A 15,437-nucleotide genomic window follows, 5' to 3' on the forward strand; every position below is an offset into this window, starting at 1 on the left:
GGAGCTGGAAAAGTAGAAAGAGATGTTGAGTAAAATTTTTAGGGCTTGTTGCTTTGTGAATATAGAAATGTGGGGAATAAAGGTAATAAAGGGATACAGTGCTTATCTATCATTTTTTGTTGTGGGTATTGTAAATCAAAAGAAATCTGAGACAGTTGTTTATGTACAATATCCTGTAACTCTCTAGATTGATTTGGAAGCAAAGTAACTTGCAGTTCAATGTTCTCTAGGCTGTACTGCAGGCATGACAGAATGTTAGGAGGCAAGCCATCCTGTGGTCAGTGAAAATGCACAGCATTTTAATGGTCTTTAATTAGTTACAAATAGGCAATAGGAGATTTTCAGAAGGTCTTTTTCCCCCCGAGCCAGTTTAGGTTTGTACTACTGGAGTACTCCAAAGGATTAGAAGTGAAACTGACACTAGTCCTTAGTTTGAGTGTATCTCACTGTGCGACAAATGTTTGTAAAATTTGTAAGTGCCTTTTCAGCGGGTTGGGCAGCAGAGTTAATTAATTCAGGCGTGGTGTCCTGGTGAGATAGATTCATGCTGGATATAGTGATATTTTGGAACTGTCTACACCATAATTTATTGTTCCTATTATACCTAAGGCTTGTGTAACACAGCTGGAGTTCAACAAGTGGTTAGTTTGTATGTTTTTCATGTATTACATTTTTAGGTTGGATTACTGGGAATTCAAATATTGTGGACACGTGATGGAGAAGAAGCTCTGCGCCATGCTAAGGATGACAAAAAAATCATGGATGTAACCAATGCTAGATTTCTGGATATTCTGAATACATTGATTAGCCAGACCACACAGGATCTTTCCAAGTTTGAGAGAGTGAAATTTGAAACACTTATTACCATTCATGTGCATCAGCGTGATATTTTTGATGATTTGGTAAAGTATGGATTTTGATTTCTGGAAGCTAAATGCGTTTTCTATCATAATACTCTTTCTTATATGAGATAGTTACAGTTACATGTGTATGCACATATAAGAGAAAGATGTCCGTTATTTCACCACAGTAAAAATAATACAATTTTGCTTAAACTAGAATAATATTAATTAGTTCTGTCAGCTAAATATATTTGCCAAATGTTTACACTTTTCTTGGAATATTTAAATTTTCCATGCCTTCCTGTAGAATTTCTTTTGGTAGATAAAACTTAAAGTATTTCCTTCCTTTGAAAAACTGTTCTACTACTCTTACTTGCACAACTTAAAAAGCTGAGACTGCTGAGGGTGTTGTAACTGTAACATCACTGCCTCTTGACTTTACAGAATCTCAGTTGGCACAAGGCTGCACATTCCCAAGGAGACTACACAGAACAGAAACAAAAAACCTACTGAAATCTGCAGATAGTTGCAATCCTATACTTGAACTTTTGAGACTGTGCTAAACTGTTACCATTCCTTTATTCTTCGAGGAATGGCATCCTTCAACACTGTCCCTCACATATTTCCAGAGGCTTTTTAGATACAGCATTTGCTTCTATACCTCAGTCACATCCTTCCCTCATCACACCCTTTGTTGCAACGTGTTTGGTGGATTTAGTGGTATGCTATTTGCATTTCTCACTTGGAAAGCAGACTGTCCTACCAAAGCAGTTGAAGATTTATTTGGTAACACAGATGTTGGGATGATTGGGTTACATGATCAAGATGTTTTTAATATCAGTTTAGCATACATCTGAAGATGTTATGTGATGCTTATTGTATTTAAGTTTACTTACACAAGATCTGAGTAATCACTCATTATTCACATACAAATCAGCATTTTATCACAATTGATAAAGGCAATAAATGTAGATGCTCAGTTATAACACATACTTTTACTTTCTTTTAAGGTAAAAATGAACATCAGAACACCAACTGATTTTGAGTGGTTAAAGCAGTCTAGATTCTACTACAAAGAGGATTATGATCACGTCATCGTAGCAATTACAGATGTTGATTTTATTTACCAAAATGAATTTTTGGGTTGCACTGATCGTCTGGTTATAACACCTCTTACAGACAGGTTAGAAAAGCATTTCTAGATAAGGAGTACTTTTAATATTTATAGTGTTTATTTAACATTTATCTTTAAAGAGAGAAAATCTGAGCTAAGTCCTGTGTGGGTTAGAGCATTCATGAAAACATTCTCATACATTTGCTTAATATACTCTTTTAGAAAAGGTAAAGTAGAGTCTCACTAATCTGTACATTTATCACTGCCCAGTCTTAAAAAGAACACTTAGTAACAGAAATTCATTGTTTTAAGGTTATATAGTAACATGTAGTTTAGCAGTATACTGAAGAGAAGATTTGGTCAAATATTTCAAATTTGGTAATGAGAGAATCTCTAAAGATTCTATGGCTTCTTTGAAAGTCTAAGAAAAAGTCCTAACTGTATGCACTCACCTTCCATTCTTCTGTAGCCAGGCAAGTAAATGGCCATTTTGTTTCAAATGTGGCTTAACAAGGAACTGTATTTCTTTTTTCCTCTTGGGAATTTCTTTGTTTCCTTCCTGGTCCAAGTTCTTTCTCCATTAGATCCTTTCTTGAGATGTCGCTTTTAACCAAATGAGAAAATAGAAGACCAAGAGATACTTCATTTGCAAAAAGCTCCCTTCAAGAAATAAAAATAACTTCCAACCTACAATCATTTACTTTGGTATCTATATGGTGTGTGTGCTTCTATGACTTTTTGAATACCTTTATTTCTCCAGAAGAGGTAGAGCTGCTATTGTGACAACATGGAAAGTTCAATAGATTTCTGCAGTGAACTGCATTGCCCTCAGCAGTTGAGTATTTTTGATACAAAATTGTTAAAACTACCCCAAAATTGATTGAAGTATAACTGCATAGATAAAGCCTTCCTGTCATTTCAGAGTTTGTTATTGTATAGAAAGCAAGAAAGTTCCTGCAGTGCAAGTTGGGCATAGTAAATTACAGTAATTCAGCCTAAACTGAGGAAGTAGTTAGCTATAAAACTCTGCTCAGTTATGGATTAAAACCAGAAATACTTCAGTTAGAATGTGTCCAAATTATGTTGATTTGACAGTGAAGATGCCCCATTGCTTAATTCCTTTAGCATTACTCTTCCACACCTTGCCATGAATGAAAATCATAACTAAAGCTCGCATATAAGTAAAACTGTAGTCTAGGCCTTTTAAGACTTTTTAAAAAAAAGGGTAAAGTTTAGGGTTCTTTTTTCCTAGAATTGTAACTATTTCTTACCCACGGCTGGGGAAGAGGCCATCCATATATCCTTATTCTTTCACGTTTGAGGATATAGTCAAAGTTACATAATTAAATGTATGCAGGTTAAGATGCTGCAGAGTATGATGACATAGCAGAATTCAACAGCAGAATGTGCTCTTTATAGCTGCCAGCAAAGTTAATGAGAAATACCTTCATGGGATATGCATTGATTTTTTTAGCTTGTTAACACCAGAGTTTGTTTCTTTTGTTGTTTGTTTGATTTGTTGTTTCTTTTTTTTCTTTTGTAAGTTACGTTTAAATGCTATATTTTGTGCCTTTTACCTCTGTGAACTTCTTGCACTGAAATCCATGGAACTGCCTTAAGAAGAAGTAGCATTTCAACATAGGGGCTGTAGAATCTATTGCATAACTTGATCTGTATTTTATATGTATACACTTACATCTTTAATTTAATTGAATTGATTAACATCAATTAATATTTGTAGGTGCTATATAACTTTAGCGCAAGCTTTGGGAATGAACATGGGAGGAGCTCCAGCAGGACCAGCTGGAACTGGTAAAACAGAAACAACGAAAGACATGGGAAAGGCTCTGGGAAAATACGTAGTAGTATTTAACTGCTCCGATCAAATGGACTTCAGAGGTTTGGGTAGGATTTTCAAAGGTAAGATTTCTTCAAGCAGGGTAGAAGAGACTTCCACAGGTCATTTAGCAGGTGCAGGTAGAGCAGGGTGCTCAGTACCTTCTTTGTGTTGGGTTTTGACTGGCTCCAGAGATAGATGTTCTGCAACACCTCTGCCCAAGTGTTTTGACCCATTCTCATTTTCACATTTTTTATACTTCCACTGACTTGGACTCTTCCACATTGAAACATGTGTCCATTGTCTCCTCTTCTTCCTCTGCGACTCTGAGACAAGCCTGGCTTCAATTTCTCAGTGCCTCTTACTATCTAGTTTTAACAGCAATAGGCTTTGTCCTTCGCTTTCTCTCCAGGCTCAACAAATGCTGTTCCCTCAGCCTCTCCCTCTGTGTCATGTCCTCCCTCCGGCCAGTGACCATCACAGCAGCCACTTGGTGCACTCATGCAAATGTATCAATGTCTCTCCCCTACTGGGAAACCCCAAAGTGAGCATGGTACTCCAGCTTCTATCTCACAAGTGCAGAGTAGAGGTGAACAGTGATGTGCCTCACCCTGCAGGCTACACTCTTGCCCAGTATGCAGCTGCCTTCCCCTGTTACAAGGGTAGAGCTCTGATTCGTGCTTAATTAGTTGTTAAATGGAGCAGCAGGTCATTTTCTGCAAAACTGCTTTGCAACTGGTCAGCACAGAGCTTGTACTGCATGGAGCTATTCTGTTCTTGGTAAGGGGCTTGAACTTCATGAGATTTCTGTCATCTCGTCTTTCAGAGTAATGGTATTGTATGTATTGGGAAGCAAGGGGCATGAAAGTGGCTAAAGCTGTGGGTTTATAAACATATTGCCCATTTGAAAGTCATAAAAATTTTAGAAAATCTTTGACTGACAAAATTCATGACAGAATGTCTTTTTTTAAAGGGATTTAGCCTTAACTGCACAACACAAATAAACTCTGAATGACTTGCATAAATTATTCACAATTAAATAGCAAGCTTTCAGTATACATGAAAGAAAAACATGGCTTACTGGTACTTTAATATCATTTGGGAAAAAATGCTGTTAGAAACTTTCTTATAAAACATTGTGAAAAGAAAAACAATTGTCTTAGGCGCTACTACATGCATGTTAATTTTGAAAACAGAAATTAGGCAACTGTGAAAATAATCCCGTACAAAAAATTCTTGTTATTAATATAGTACTTCTAGATTTCTCTTTTCATTTATTTTTCTTTCTCTGGGTTTTTCTCTTTCTTTCATACACATATCCATACTTTGAATGTTGTTAATATCCTGTACTATTCCGTGAGAAACTTGTTTAGTGGGAACTTAAAATGGTAAGATAAAAACCATGACTTTTTTTTTGGTGACATTTAAGACTAATGTTTTGTAGCTCTAAGTCACTTATTTTTAATTTTTTTGACTAACAGTGCAGCTTTTTGGAAATAATTGAATGCTGCTCTACAATAAAAGGCTATATTCACAGAATGATCTGTACAAAATATTTACCAAATGCCCCAACTTATCAAAATATTTTTTCAGACTTTGATTCATTTTTAAGCATTGTGCATAAATCAAATAATACTAATTCAGACAGATATGGAAATAGTTAGGTGGATTGAAGGAAGGTAGGCCTTGACCACAGGGCAATAAATAAAACTAATGTGATTTAATTATTTGCAGCAAAAGTCATTTAGCTCAGATATTCAAATATGCATGAAGGACAAGAGATAATGGTTTTTTCTTTCCCTGTTTTAGGTCTTGCACAGTCTGGATCTTGGGGATGTTTTGATGAATTCAACCGAATTGAGTTGCCTGTCTTGTCAGTAGCAGCACAACAAATCTATATTATTTTAACAGCAAGAAAAGAAAAAAAGAAGCAGTTCATTTTTGCTGATGGAGACTGTGTAGATTTAAATCCAGAGTTTGGAATTTTCCTAACTATGGTAAGTGTAATAATAATTTTAAACTGACAAATGATACTACATAGAGGTTAAGTGATGAGGTGAAGATAAGTGGTCTTATTAATAAAATGATGTCAGTATAGAATTAGACTGAAGTGCACAATACATAAATAATATGATTTTTTGTGAATGGCATGCCTTCATTTTGCCTTTAATACAGTTGAAAGGGTTCAATGTCCCTTCATTGCTGTAGTGCTATTCACCATGCAGACTAGGAGTTTGACCAAACTTGCAGAATTCTCTGTGCTCGCTGAGAGGACTGAAACACTAATGCACTTTACTGCTGTACCTTTAATAATTCTAATTGTAATGCATTAATAATGCACTAATGCTTGAATGATATTAACATATTAGTAGTTTAATAGTATTGATACTTTAATAGTATTAATGAAAAAGATACTGTAGGGAGGGGGGAAAAAAGAACCTTCACTGAAAGGAGATAAAAGAAAGATAGCTTTCAGGGACACGTCTTGACTAATGGATGCCTACATGGATATGTAAAAATTCTTTGATCTCCCAGAATATTAACTTTTAGCATATGCTGTCTTGTTGCCATAGGATTCTCAAGGCTTTATAGCACTGTTTTCTGTAATCTCATGGGCAGGAAATTTTAAAGTGTATGTTTCCTAATGCCAAGGCAGATGGCAATCCAAGATTACTTTATGGGAGATTAAAATTGTAATAATTGATAGGCAAGACTTTTAACTCTGAAGTATTTATACATGCATTTATTTTTATTGAACAGTAAAAAGGCAGCTATTTTGAGTGTTGCAAATAAATACTTATAAATTTTGACTGCTGTAAATAATTATTAAAAATGCATAATGATGCATTATGTTTTCTTATTTAGAATCCTGGATATGCTGGACGTCAAGAACTACCAGAAAATCTCAAAATTCAGTTTAGAACTGTTGCAATGATGGTTCCAGATAGACAGGTATAATTCCTGACTAAACTGAAAGGAAAAATGTATTTTAATTTGCTGACCTGTCTTCAGGAGAAACTAACGGAATTTCTAAAAATAATTGTATTTCAGATAATTATAAGGGTTAAACTTGCAAGTTACGGATTTATTGATAATGTGGTCTTGGCTAAGAAATTCTTTGTTCTTTATAAACTTTGTGAGGAGCAGCTCACTAAGCAGGTAATGTTATGTATTCGCTTTCTCTTTGTATTCATGCAGTAAAACCTCCTACTTTTCACGTTATGCAGATTATTTCTGAAACATCACTTACATACCTTTTACAAAATACTGAATTACTTTAAATATAATTTAAACAAATACCTCTGTAAAATTTCTGAATAAATTGCTATATTAATTCATGAATATGTAGTCGTATATGCACCTTTTTTTGTTTAAAATGATGCTTTTTAATTAGTTGCAAGTGCATGAGGTTCTCTGCCTAAACAAGTCAGCCAGACAAAAATTATCCTAGTCATATAAATTGTCTGTAAGAATTATCTAGGACTAGGGTAAGTAGTTGGAAATTGGAAACTGGAAACCACAGGAGAAATGTCTAGTTTGATTTACGTTGCTCATGTCCCCACAGCACTGCCTTGATCTGAAGTCTGTGCTTTAAGATGCCTTAGTTGGAAAGACATGGTATAGAATGGAAGTATTAGTGGTTTAGAACCCTGCTGTTCACAGCTATAAACTATTTGCTATATGGCATGATAAATGTTTAAATGAATTAAATTTAAATTAGAAAAGAAAAAACTTACAGCACATCTTCCTGAAAACAACTTTATTATCCTTCATTTATTTGAACAGAATAATTCCTAAGCAACAGCAACAATTCCTATTTTAGCTATCTTTTCCAGGCAGGACAACTGTACTATACAATATGCAAGTAAATCTTGATATATTGATGAAATAAAGCTAGAGAACTTGTTACTGATACATAAGTCTTCTTCCACTCTCTAGGTCCATTATGACTTTGGTCTGAGGAATATCCTTTCAGTACTGAGGACTCTTGGAACTCAAAAGAGAGCCAGGCCAACTGAAAGCGAATTAAGTATTGTTATGAGAGGGTTAAGAGATATGAATCTTTCTAAGCTGGTAAGAATCTAATTTAATATTTTAGCACTATGTAGAGGCAAGCCTAATAGATATTTCACGGGTTTTGTATGAGATTAGAAAAAATTTCAAACATTCTTTTCTTTAAAAAATTGAAACATGATAACCTTCAGGTTATCATTAAACAGCATAGAGAGTTTATTAGACTTGTAAAGAGTGTTCATCATGCAAACATTCAAGTAGATTAATAGTGGCTTACCTGTGCATGTGACTTTCAGTGTACTGACTTGTGCCCAGACTGAGTACTGTACCATAAGCAAATTGAATAATTAGTATCCACTAAATCAGACTTTTAAAGATTTCTTTCCAGATAAGGTGTTCTTTCCAATGTATGCTGCAAGTGGTTTACAAACCAATTTTATAAATAGATTCCAGTGTCTACTCGGTGGTAAATTTCTTTCAATTCTGAATTTCTCTTTTGCATGGCTTGTGGATGACATTTTCAAAATGCTGTTTTTGTAGCAAGCTCTCTTGTTAGCTGTCAGTAAGCATCTGTATTTAGAAAGTATGTTATTACTGCTTATTCTTTTAAAACAGAGACTGATGTTGATTTGGAAACATTCTTCGGATAACCTTTCTTTAAACATTTAATAACATTTTTTGTTTCAGATAGATGAAGATGAGCCTTTGTTTCTCAGTCTGATCAATGATCTCTTCCCGGGGTTGCAGTTGGACAGCAGTACCTATGATGAGCTTCAGGCTGCAGTAGCTCATCAGGTTGAAGAGGCAGGATTGGTTAACCATCCACCATGGAATCTTAAACTCGTTCAGGTAAAACTTTTTTTTCTAAAACATTCTTTGCAATCAGGAGGCAGAACAACGTGTTTGTGGTTAAACCACTGTCTTACCCAAGGACCTGCACATCTAATATAGGAAAAACTGAAGGTTGTGTGTGCCCCCCACTGAAGAAGACCAGTGCAAGGGACTTGCACTGTGGTGCCTGTAGATCTTCGTCCTAGACTGATAAAAGCCTTTATTCAGCTTGCAGAGGAAGAACTGTATATGCTTCATCTTACAAGATTTTGTCACTCAGAAGGACTACCACTGTTTTGTGCCATTCAGTTCATTCATACTTGTATAGGCAGACTGACACTTCCACAGCAAACCTAATGCTAATATTAAAAGACAAATAGAAAATTCAGTAGAGAATTCTCCTGAAACTAAACCCATACACAGTTCCGGAGAAAGTGCGGTTCCTGTGTTTGTTTCATGTACTCAGGTATTTCAGCACTGTAGTGATTAATCATACTTCGGTTGCATGAATGTTTTGCTAATATTAATTTCTCCTTTTTGATAATACAGAAAACCCTATTTTAAATCTGGTAAAACTATTTTCAGTTGCTTTAAAAGGTTTAGGTGAGTTTTAGTTCTATGACCTGTTTATAGTGAACTTGCTTAGTGCTAAGAAGATTAGCAACTGAAAATATGTACTATTCCACAAAACACTAAAATTCAGCAAATGCTTGCCAGGTTCAATCCTGAGTGTATGACTTGTATGTCTAATACATCTTAATCACTACTAAGTGCAAGGAAAAATCTTTCTAAAGATTTTTTAAATTGAAATATTTTATTTTGGTTTTGTTAATAGTTGTATGAAACTAATCTAGTACGTCATGGGTTGATGACACTTGGACCTAGTGGATCTGGAAAAACAATGGTCATAACTATATTAATGAGAGCACTCACAGAATGTGGCCAGCCTCACAGGGAAATGCGCATGAACCCCAAAGCTATTACTGCTCCTCAAATGTTTGGAAAACTAGATGCTGCAACGAATGACTGGACAGATGGAATCTTTTCTACTCTGTGGAGGAAAACACTGAAAACCAAAAAGGGTATGTAAATATTTTCCATGTGGCATCATAAAAATGTATCTTGAATGATATATTGAAAAAAAGCATATTTGATTCACAGATGTTCCTCTTGAGGAAAACAGTAGAGAACAGAGATGAGATTACAGGTCACCTTTTAAGAAAGGACACCAGTTTAAAAATGTATTATTTCAGTAGTATATCTACATTAAAAAAATGATCGTTTTCTTGAAACTTCAGTTCTACAGTGTAGATGTGTCACTTGGAAGCTGATAAATTATAAATTAGATTAACTTGTTCTAATAGCACTAATTTATAATGATGTTATTCCCGTGGTTTTGCATACATTGATTGCCCGTATTTATATTTCAGTATTTTAGGATTGGCATACTGAAATTCCTTTTCACAGTGTTTCATTTGTATCTGAAAAAATAAATACATTGAAAAAAGGGAATTCTTCTACAGAACTTTCCTAGAAGGATGTTAATTTTAAAAGATAGTTGAATTTCTTACATTGGAAATGCCTATGTTTTCTCTATTGGAAATTTTCTATTTTCCAAATGAAGCCAGAATTCTAAAATTTAATTGCCAAAACTTAGATATTTACATCTATATTTGTATTTCAAAATAAAAGAGAAACAACCAGATTTTAAGAACAGAGGAGTGAGCATAATTTTCATTAACTTGAGAGGGATCTGTGAATATTCAATTTCCCTTGCTTAGTTGCCCAAAGAATCCTTATTTTAGTGACAAAATACTAAATTCCCCAACTTCCCCGTGCCTCCCTGGAGTAGGTTTGGGGCAGGGGGAGGAAGGAGGAAGAGTTAGATTAGGTTGTGAAGAAAGAGGTTGAATCTTGGGGAAGAAAAAGGATTGGGGGAAAGGCATTTGTGGTGTTTGTCTTTGCTTCTTGTCATCCAAACCTATGTTAATTTGCAATAAAAGCTGTCAAGTGATCTCCCTGTCTTTATCTCAACCCGCAAACATTTTCACCTTATTCTCTCCCTCTGTCCTGTGGAGAGGGGAGAGAGAGAGAGTAGCACTGTTTCTATCTGGTACCTAGTCAAGGTAACGAATATTCAACACTATACAGATCTATTTTGGTCTCATTTGCTACTAATTGTTTCAAAAATATTTCCTTAACTAAGTATGCAATTTATTCAGTAATGAGCATCCATGGAGATGGCAGAAATTACAATAAATAAAATAAATTTTTATACGTTTAAGTTCCAAACCATCTTTTGTACACTTATTTTCTTGTTTATTTCAGCAATGTGATATGAACTATCTCTCTTTTGATTATTTTTTCCAGGTGAAAATGTGTTTCTGATTTTAGATGGTCCTGTAGATGCAATCTGGATTGAGAATTTAAATTCAGTTTTGGATGATAACAAGACCCTTACTCTAGCAAATGGAGATAGAATTCCTATGTCTCCTTCATGTAAACTGTTATTTGAGGTCCACAACATTGAGAATGCCTCTCCAGCAACAGTTTCTCGAATGGGTATGGTCTTCATCAGTTCTTCTGTCCTCAGCTGGAGACCAATATTACAAGTAAGATAATCATTGCAGGCTGCTCTTTATTACACCTTGCTATACATTTATACTGAACATTGTTGTGGATGTTTCTTTCAGGCATGGCTGAAAAAACGTTCTGCTCAAGAAGCTGAACTTTTGCAAAGTTTGTATGACAGAATCTTTGAACCAGCATATGTATATATGAAACTAAACCTTAACCCAAAAATGGAGCTTCTGGAATGTAACTACATTATGCAGGTAAAACAGATACTGTATGAGTTTGAATGAATTGACTGACAATAGTAAAGGTGCAGAAATAGAAAGGAGAACATTTGATAGCCATAAAATTGAATTTGAAAATATTGTCTCCTGACAAAGAAAAGCTCAAAGTCAGTATTTGTTTCTTAGGCAATATAAGAGAGAGTGTGAAGATGTGCAGAACAAAATTTTTCTTCTCTGTATCACTTCATACCTAGGCTAGTCTTCTAATGACTGGAATTTGCAGGCTTCAGTAAATTTCCAGAAGCATACGTTTAACAAGCTAGTGAACACATTCTGATTCTTTTAATACCAAAAAAACTGTGGTATCACTGTATCTCTACTGGTAGTGTCAGCAGAGATAGAGAAGAATTCTATTTATCTTTCTGTCTTCAGATGTAATAGATGTTAGCTTGTCCACCAGCTCTTTCAAGGTCAATATAGTAATTTTTGCCTCTCCCTTCCTATCAGTTGGAATTCTACTTTGAGTGGAGTCCAAACTATATGAGTGATTTACTAATAATATAAATATGTGTTTGGCAGATTTTGCAAGACTGTCAGTCCTGTACTGCATATCTCCAGCTGATTTGTTTATGAGTCTGTTGTCATCTGCAAATTCTAATTTTCCAGACTTTCCATTTGTCCATGTAATCTCACTCTTATTTTGACACATTCATAAAAAATTCAGTAGTGCCCTTGAAGAAGAGTCTTGACAAGATAATGTTGTGGAAAGCACTCCAGTTTAATGTTAAACTAGTGAATTCACACCCAATATCTTTTTGCTGTTCATTAGAGAGTTAGCTTCAGATTCTCTAGATTGTGAAGTATTTTACTGCAAACTAATAGCCACAGTAAATGCTGGAGAGCTTAACTGTGCAGTATCAAATGGAATTAGAGTATCTATAGAATTGAAGTCCACAGGCAGGAACTATGGAACTTAGCACTTCTATGACATGCAATGCACAACTTTTTTGAGACAGATATTATTTTTCTTCTACATTTCTTACCTGTGAAACCTCTGACTGAACTGAGCTTGTCTTCATGGAAGATTTTTCCCGTGATCAAAAATTTCTTTTATTTTTGATTAGTGCTTGTTAGGCAGTGTCAGCAAGTCAGTGTTCTATTCATACTGCTTGATCAGGGAAGTATTTCCCTGATTTAAGCTGTGTTGAATGTTTCTTCGTGTGAATGAAAATCTCCAGTAAGTTTCTGTCACATCTATGACAAAATAAATAACTCTTAGTAGGCCTCTATGCTTGTGTTATCAGAGAGCCAGTGACACCAGAGATTTTACCCTACTTGAACCTTAAGATCCCAGTTTTGCCATAAATGATCTCTGTGCAGAAGCCCTGTACCTCATCAGCCTCCTGATTTGTTGGGTCTTATGTGTCTTTAGTAATTGTAGGATTCAGGACATGCTGCTTCTGTTCAGGTCATGCATTTTCAAAAATTACAACCAAATCAAAGCAGTTGCATCTGGCAGACTTGTATTTGAATTCTAAAGTTCAGTTTTGGATGTTCACCCAAACATGCACATATACTTGATTATCTGCCATTTGTAAGCATTCACAATTTAAGCTGCCTATTCATGTACAACAGCTTTATAATGGTTTAATACAAGTGTGATCTCATCTTTGCTTTCCTCCTCGTAATTTCCACTGACTTTCTAACTCTTTATGCATCCTCTGGCCCACTTCATTAGGTAGACAAATACAATTTACCTTGGGAGATTCAACACCAGTTTTTTGTTTAGAGTTATCCTGCCTTATGAGCCTCTTGGAAAACTCAGTAAACCTATAGCTAAAGTAGATCTGATTGATAAAGTCAGCATGAAGGATGAAGGATCAAAGGTGCTTGGCATCGTTCTTTACCGGGGATTTACATGGATGCTAAATAGTCATAGCAGAAGATAGGAGTTTCATTTCTAGATAAACAACCTATTGGAAGATAGGAAATGTGTGACTGGATTATCAGTTCTTAGGAAGACAGAGGTTATCAGTGATCCTGAGGCACCTTTGCTGGGATCAGTGCTGTTCAAAATGTTCATAAACAATTTGGAAAAGTTTTAGGTGAAGAAATTTATTGATGATAGTAGATTATTCAGGGTATTAAGGACGAAACAACTAACCATGAAGAACTGTAGACAGACTTTATGAGACTGAATAAATAGGTAATAAAATGGCAAATGAAATTCAGTGAAGATAAGCATGAAGGAGTTCACACAGGAAGAAAACAAACTTCAATGCCGTGAATAGCAGACCTGTGGGACATCTTGCCAAAGGTTGTAATAGGCAATAAAAGTTTATGTAGGCTTAAGACCATTCTTGGTATTTTCAGGGTGGAAAAAACCACATAGGATTATAAAACCAGAAAAAGTGTGCATTGTTCAGAAAGTCACAAGCCCAAGAGGGTACCAACAGGAAGTGCTACCCCAGCACCACCACAGGCCAAGAGAGATTTTTTGCTTTTACTCTTCTCCTCTTTTGGTCACTATTGCAAACGAGACGCTGGGCAAGCATTAGAAGTATTACTTCCCACCCCAAGTATGAGATGCAAGACAGCATAAGGAGTACTAATTCCAAGAGCTGACTGAAAATCTGTTTCACTGTTAAAAAGATGTATTTTGAAACAATAAGCTGGACACTGTATAGAAGGGGAGTAAAATGGGGTTACCTAAAACAGTCAAACATCTGAATGCATAAGCAGCATCACAGAATTGTAGATAGCAAGTTACTATTTTTCTAGAATCTGGACTCTAGTTCCTTAGAAACAGAGTGAAGCAATCACATAATAGAATAATTTAATCTATTTTTTCAAAACAAAAAAAAATAGAAGTTTATGTGATAGATACATAAATTGACCATAATTGAGATAAATGCATCAGATGCATGTTGAAAATTCTTCCATGCTTAAAACCAGAAAGAAATGGCTATGCTTCACCTACTCTTGGAGTTCTGAATATTATAAAGTCCCTTAAAAAGCTGTTTTGCTCCCCTAGCTTATAAATTATATTTCTTATGTAGGCATAACTTAAAAGGATAATTGCCTTTGATCAAATTGCCTAAGTAATTTTGAAAATTTTGTCCAGTTTTATATAGCTATCTTTAATAAATTTTTTTTTGGTTTGTAGTTCTGAATTTTATGTTTGGGGATTTTTTTGTAATTTGATTTAAATTTTGAATACATGTAAATAATGCATGTGCGTACATATATAGGTTAATAAAAAGTGATTATGTAATATTTTCTAAATGCATATTTTAAAATATTTTCAGTCTATTAATCTTCTGGAGGGCTTGATTCCTTTGAAGGAAGAACGTGGTGTATCACCGACACAGAATCTGCCTAAATTGTTCAGCTTTGCAATAATGTGGAGTTTAGGTGCCCTTCTGGAGCTGGACAGTCGAGATAAACTTGAAGCCTTCATCAGAGCTCATGATAATAAATTAGACTTACCAAAAATCTCCCCTGGCACCAATCAAACGATGTATGAATTTTATGTTAGTAAACATGGTAAGAAAAAGAACCAATATTGCTTTTGATACTGTAATTTTAAAACTCTGTTACTCCTTTAGTCCTTATTATACAATCATATGAGTTGTTTGACAGTGTAGTACCAGCACATCTGTGTTGGTCAGAGACAAGAGATAGAGCACCCACTGCTAACATTTTCTTATTTCTTTTTGTTTTAATTTCTTTCTTACAAATTACTTTTCTATTAATTTAGCCTGCCCACAATTTTTAGATAATTTGTGCTTAGGCTGGTTTAGTCTAACTTAGTGTTATTTTATGTTTAATTTTCTTACAGCTGGTAATTATTGTTAAAGGAATAAAAACCTGATTTTAATTTTGCTTAGTAATTATTACTCATGTCTAATAATTGGTCATAAGTCTGAAAGGTTATAGAATTGTAAGAATAGTGAGATATTGTGATTCTTGATATTTTGAATAGTGTGCTATTTTCCAGA

The 15,437-nt window shown here is 34.8% G+C and overlaps 1 protein-coding gene across 1 annotated transcript in view; it reads left to right on the forward strand.

Moving 5' to 3' along the window:
* Positions 1-15,437, forward strand: part of DNAH8 (dynein axonemal heavy chain 8) — a 121,807-nt gene that overhangs the window by 51,077 nt on the left and 55,293 nt on the right. The window contains exons 41-52 of the mRNA XM_048299603.1: positions 678-902; positions 1,853-2,025; positions 3,698-3,876; positions 5,603-5,790; positions 6,659-6,745; positions 6,845-6,952; positions 7,733-7,867; positions 8,495-8,656; positions 9,474-9,720; positions 11,009-11,250; positions 11,332-11,472; positions 14,745-14,982. Of these exons, the coding sequence (XP_048155560.1) occupies positions 678-902; positions 1,853-2,025; positions 3,698-3,876; positions 5,603-5,790; positions 6,659-6,745; positions 6,845-6,952; positions 7,733-7,867; positions 8,495-8,656; positions 9,474-9,720; positions 11,009-11,250; positions 11,332-11,472; positions 14,745-14,982 (2,125 nt within the window). The remainder of the gene's footprint in view (positions 1-677; positions 903-1,852; positions 2,026-3,697; positions 3,877-5,602; positions 5,791-6,658; positions 6,746-6,844; positions 6,953-7,732; positions 7,868-8,494; positions 8,657-9,473; positions 9,721-11,008; positions 11,251-11,331; positions 11,473-14,744; positions 14,983-15,437) is intronic.

Source organism: Corvus hawaiiensis, chromosome 3 (genome assembly GCF_020740725.1).
Source record: "Corvus hawaiiensis isolate bCorHaw1 chromosome 3, bCorHaw1.pri.cur, whole genome shotgun sequence".
NCBI lineage: Eukaryota > Metazoa > Chordata > Aves > Passeriformes > Corvidae > Corvus > Corvus hawaiiensis.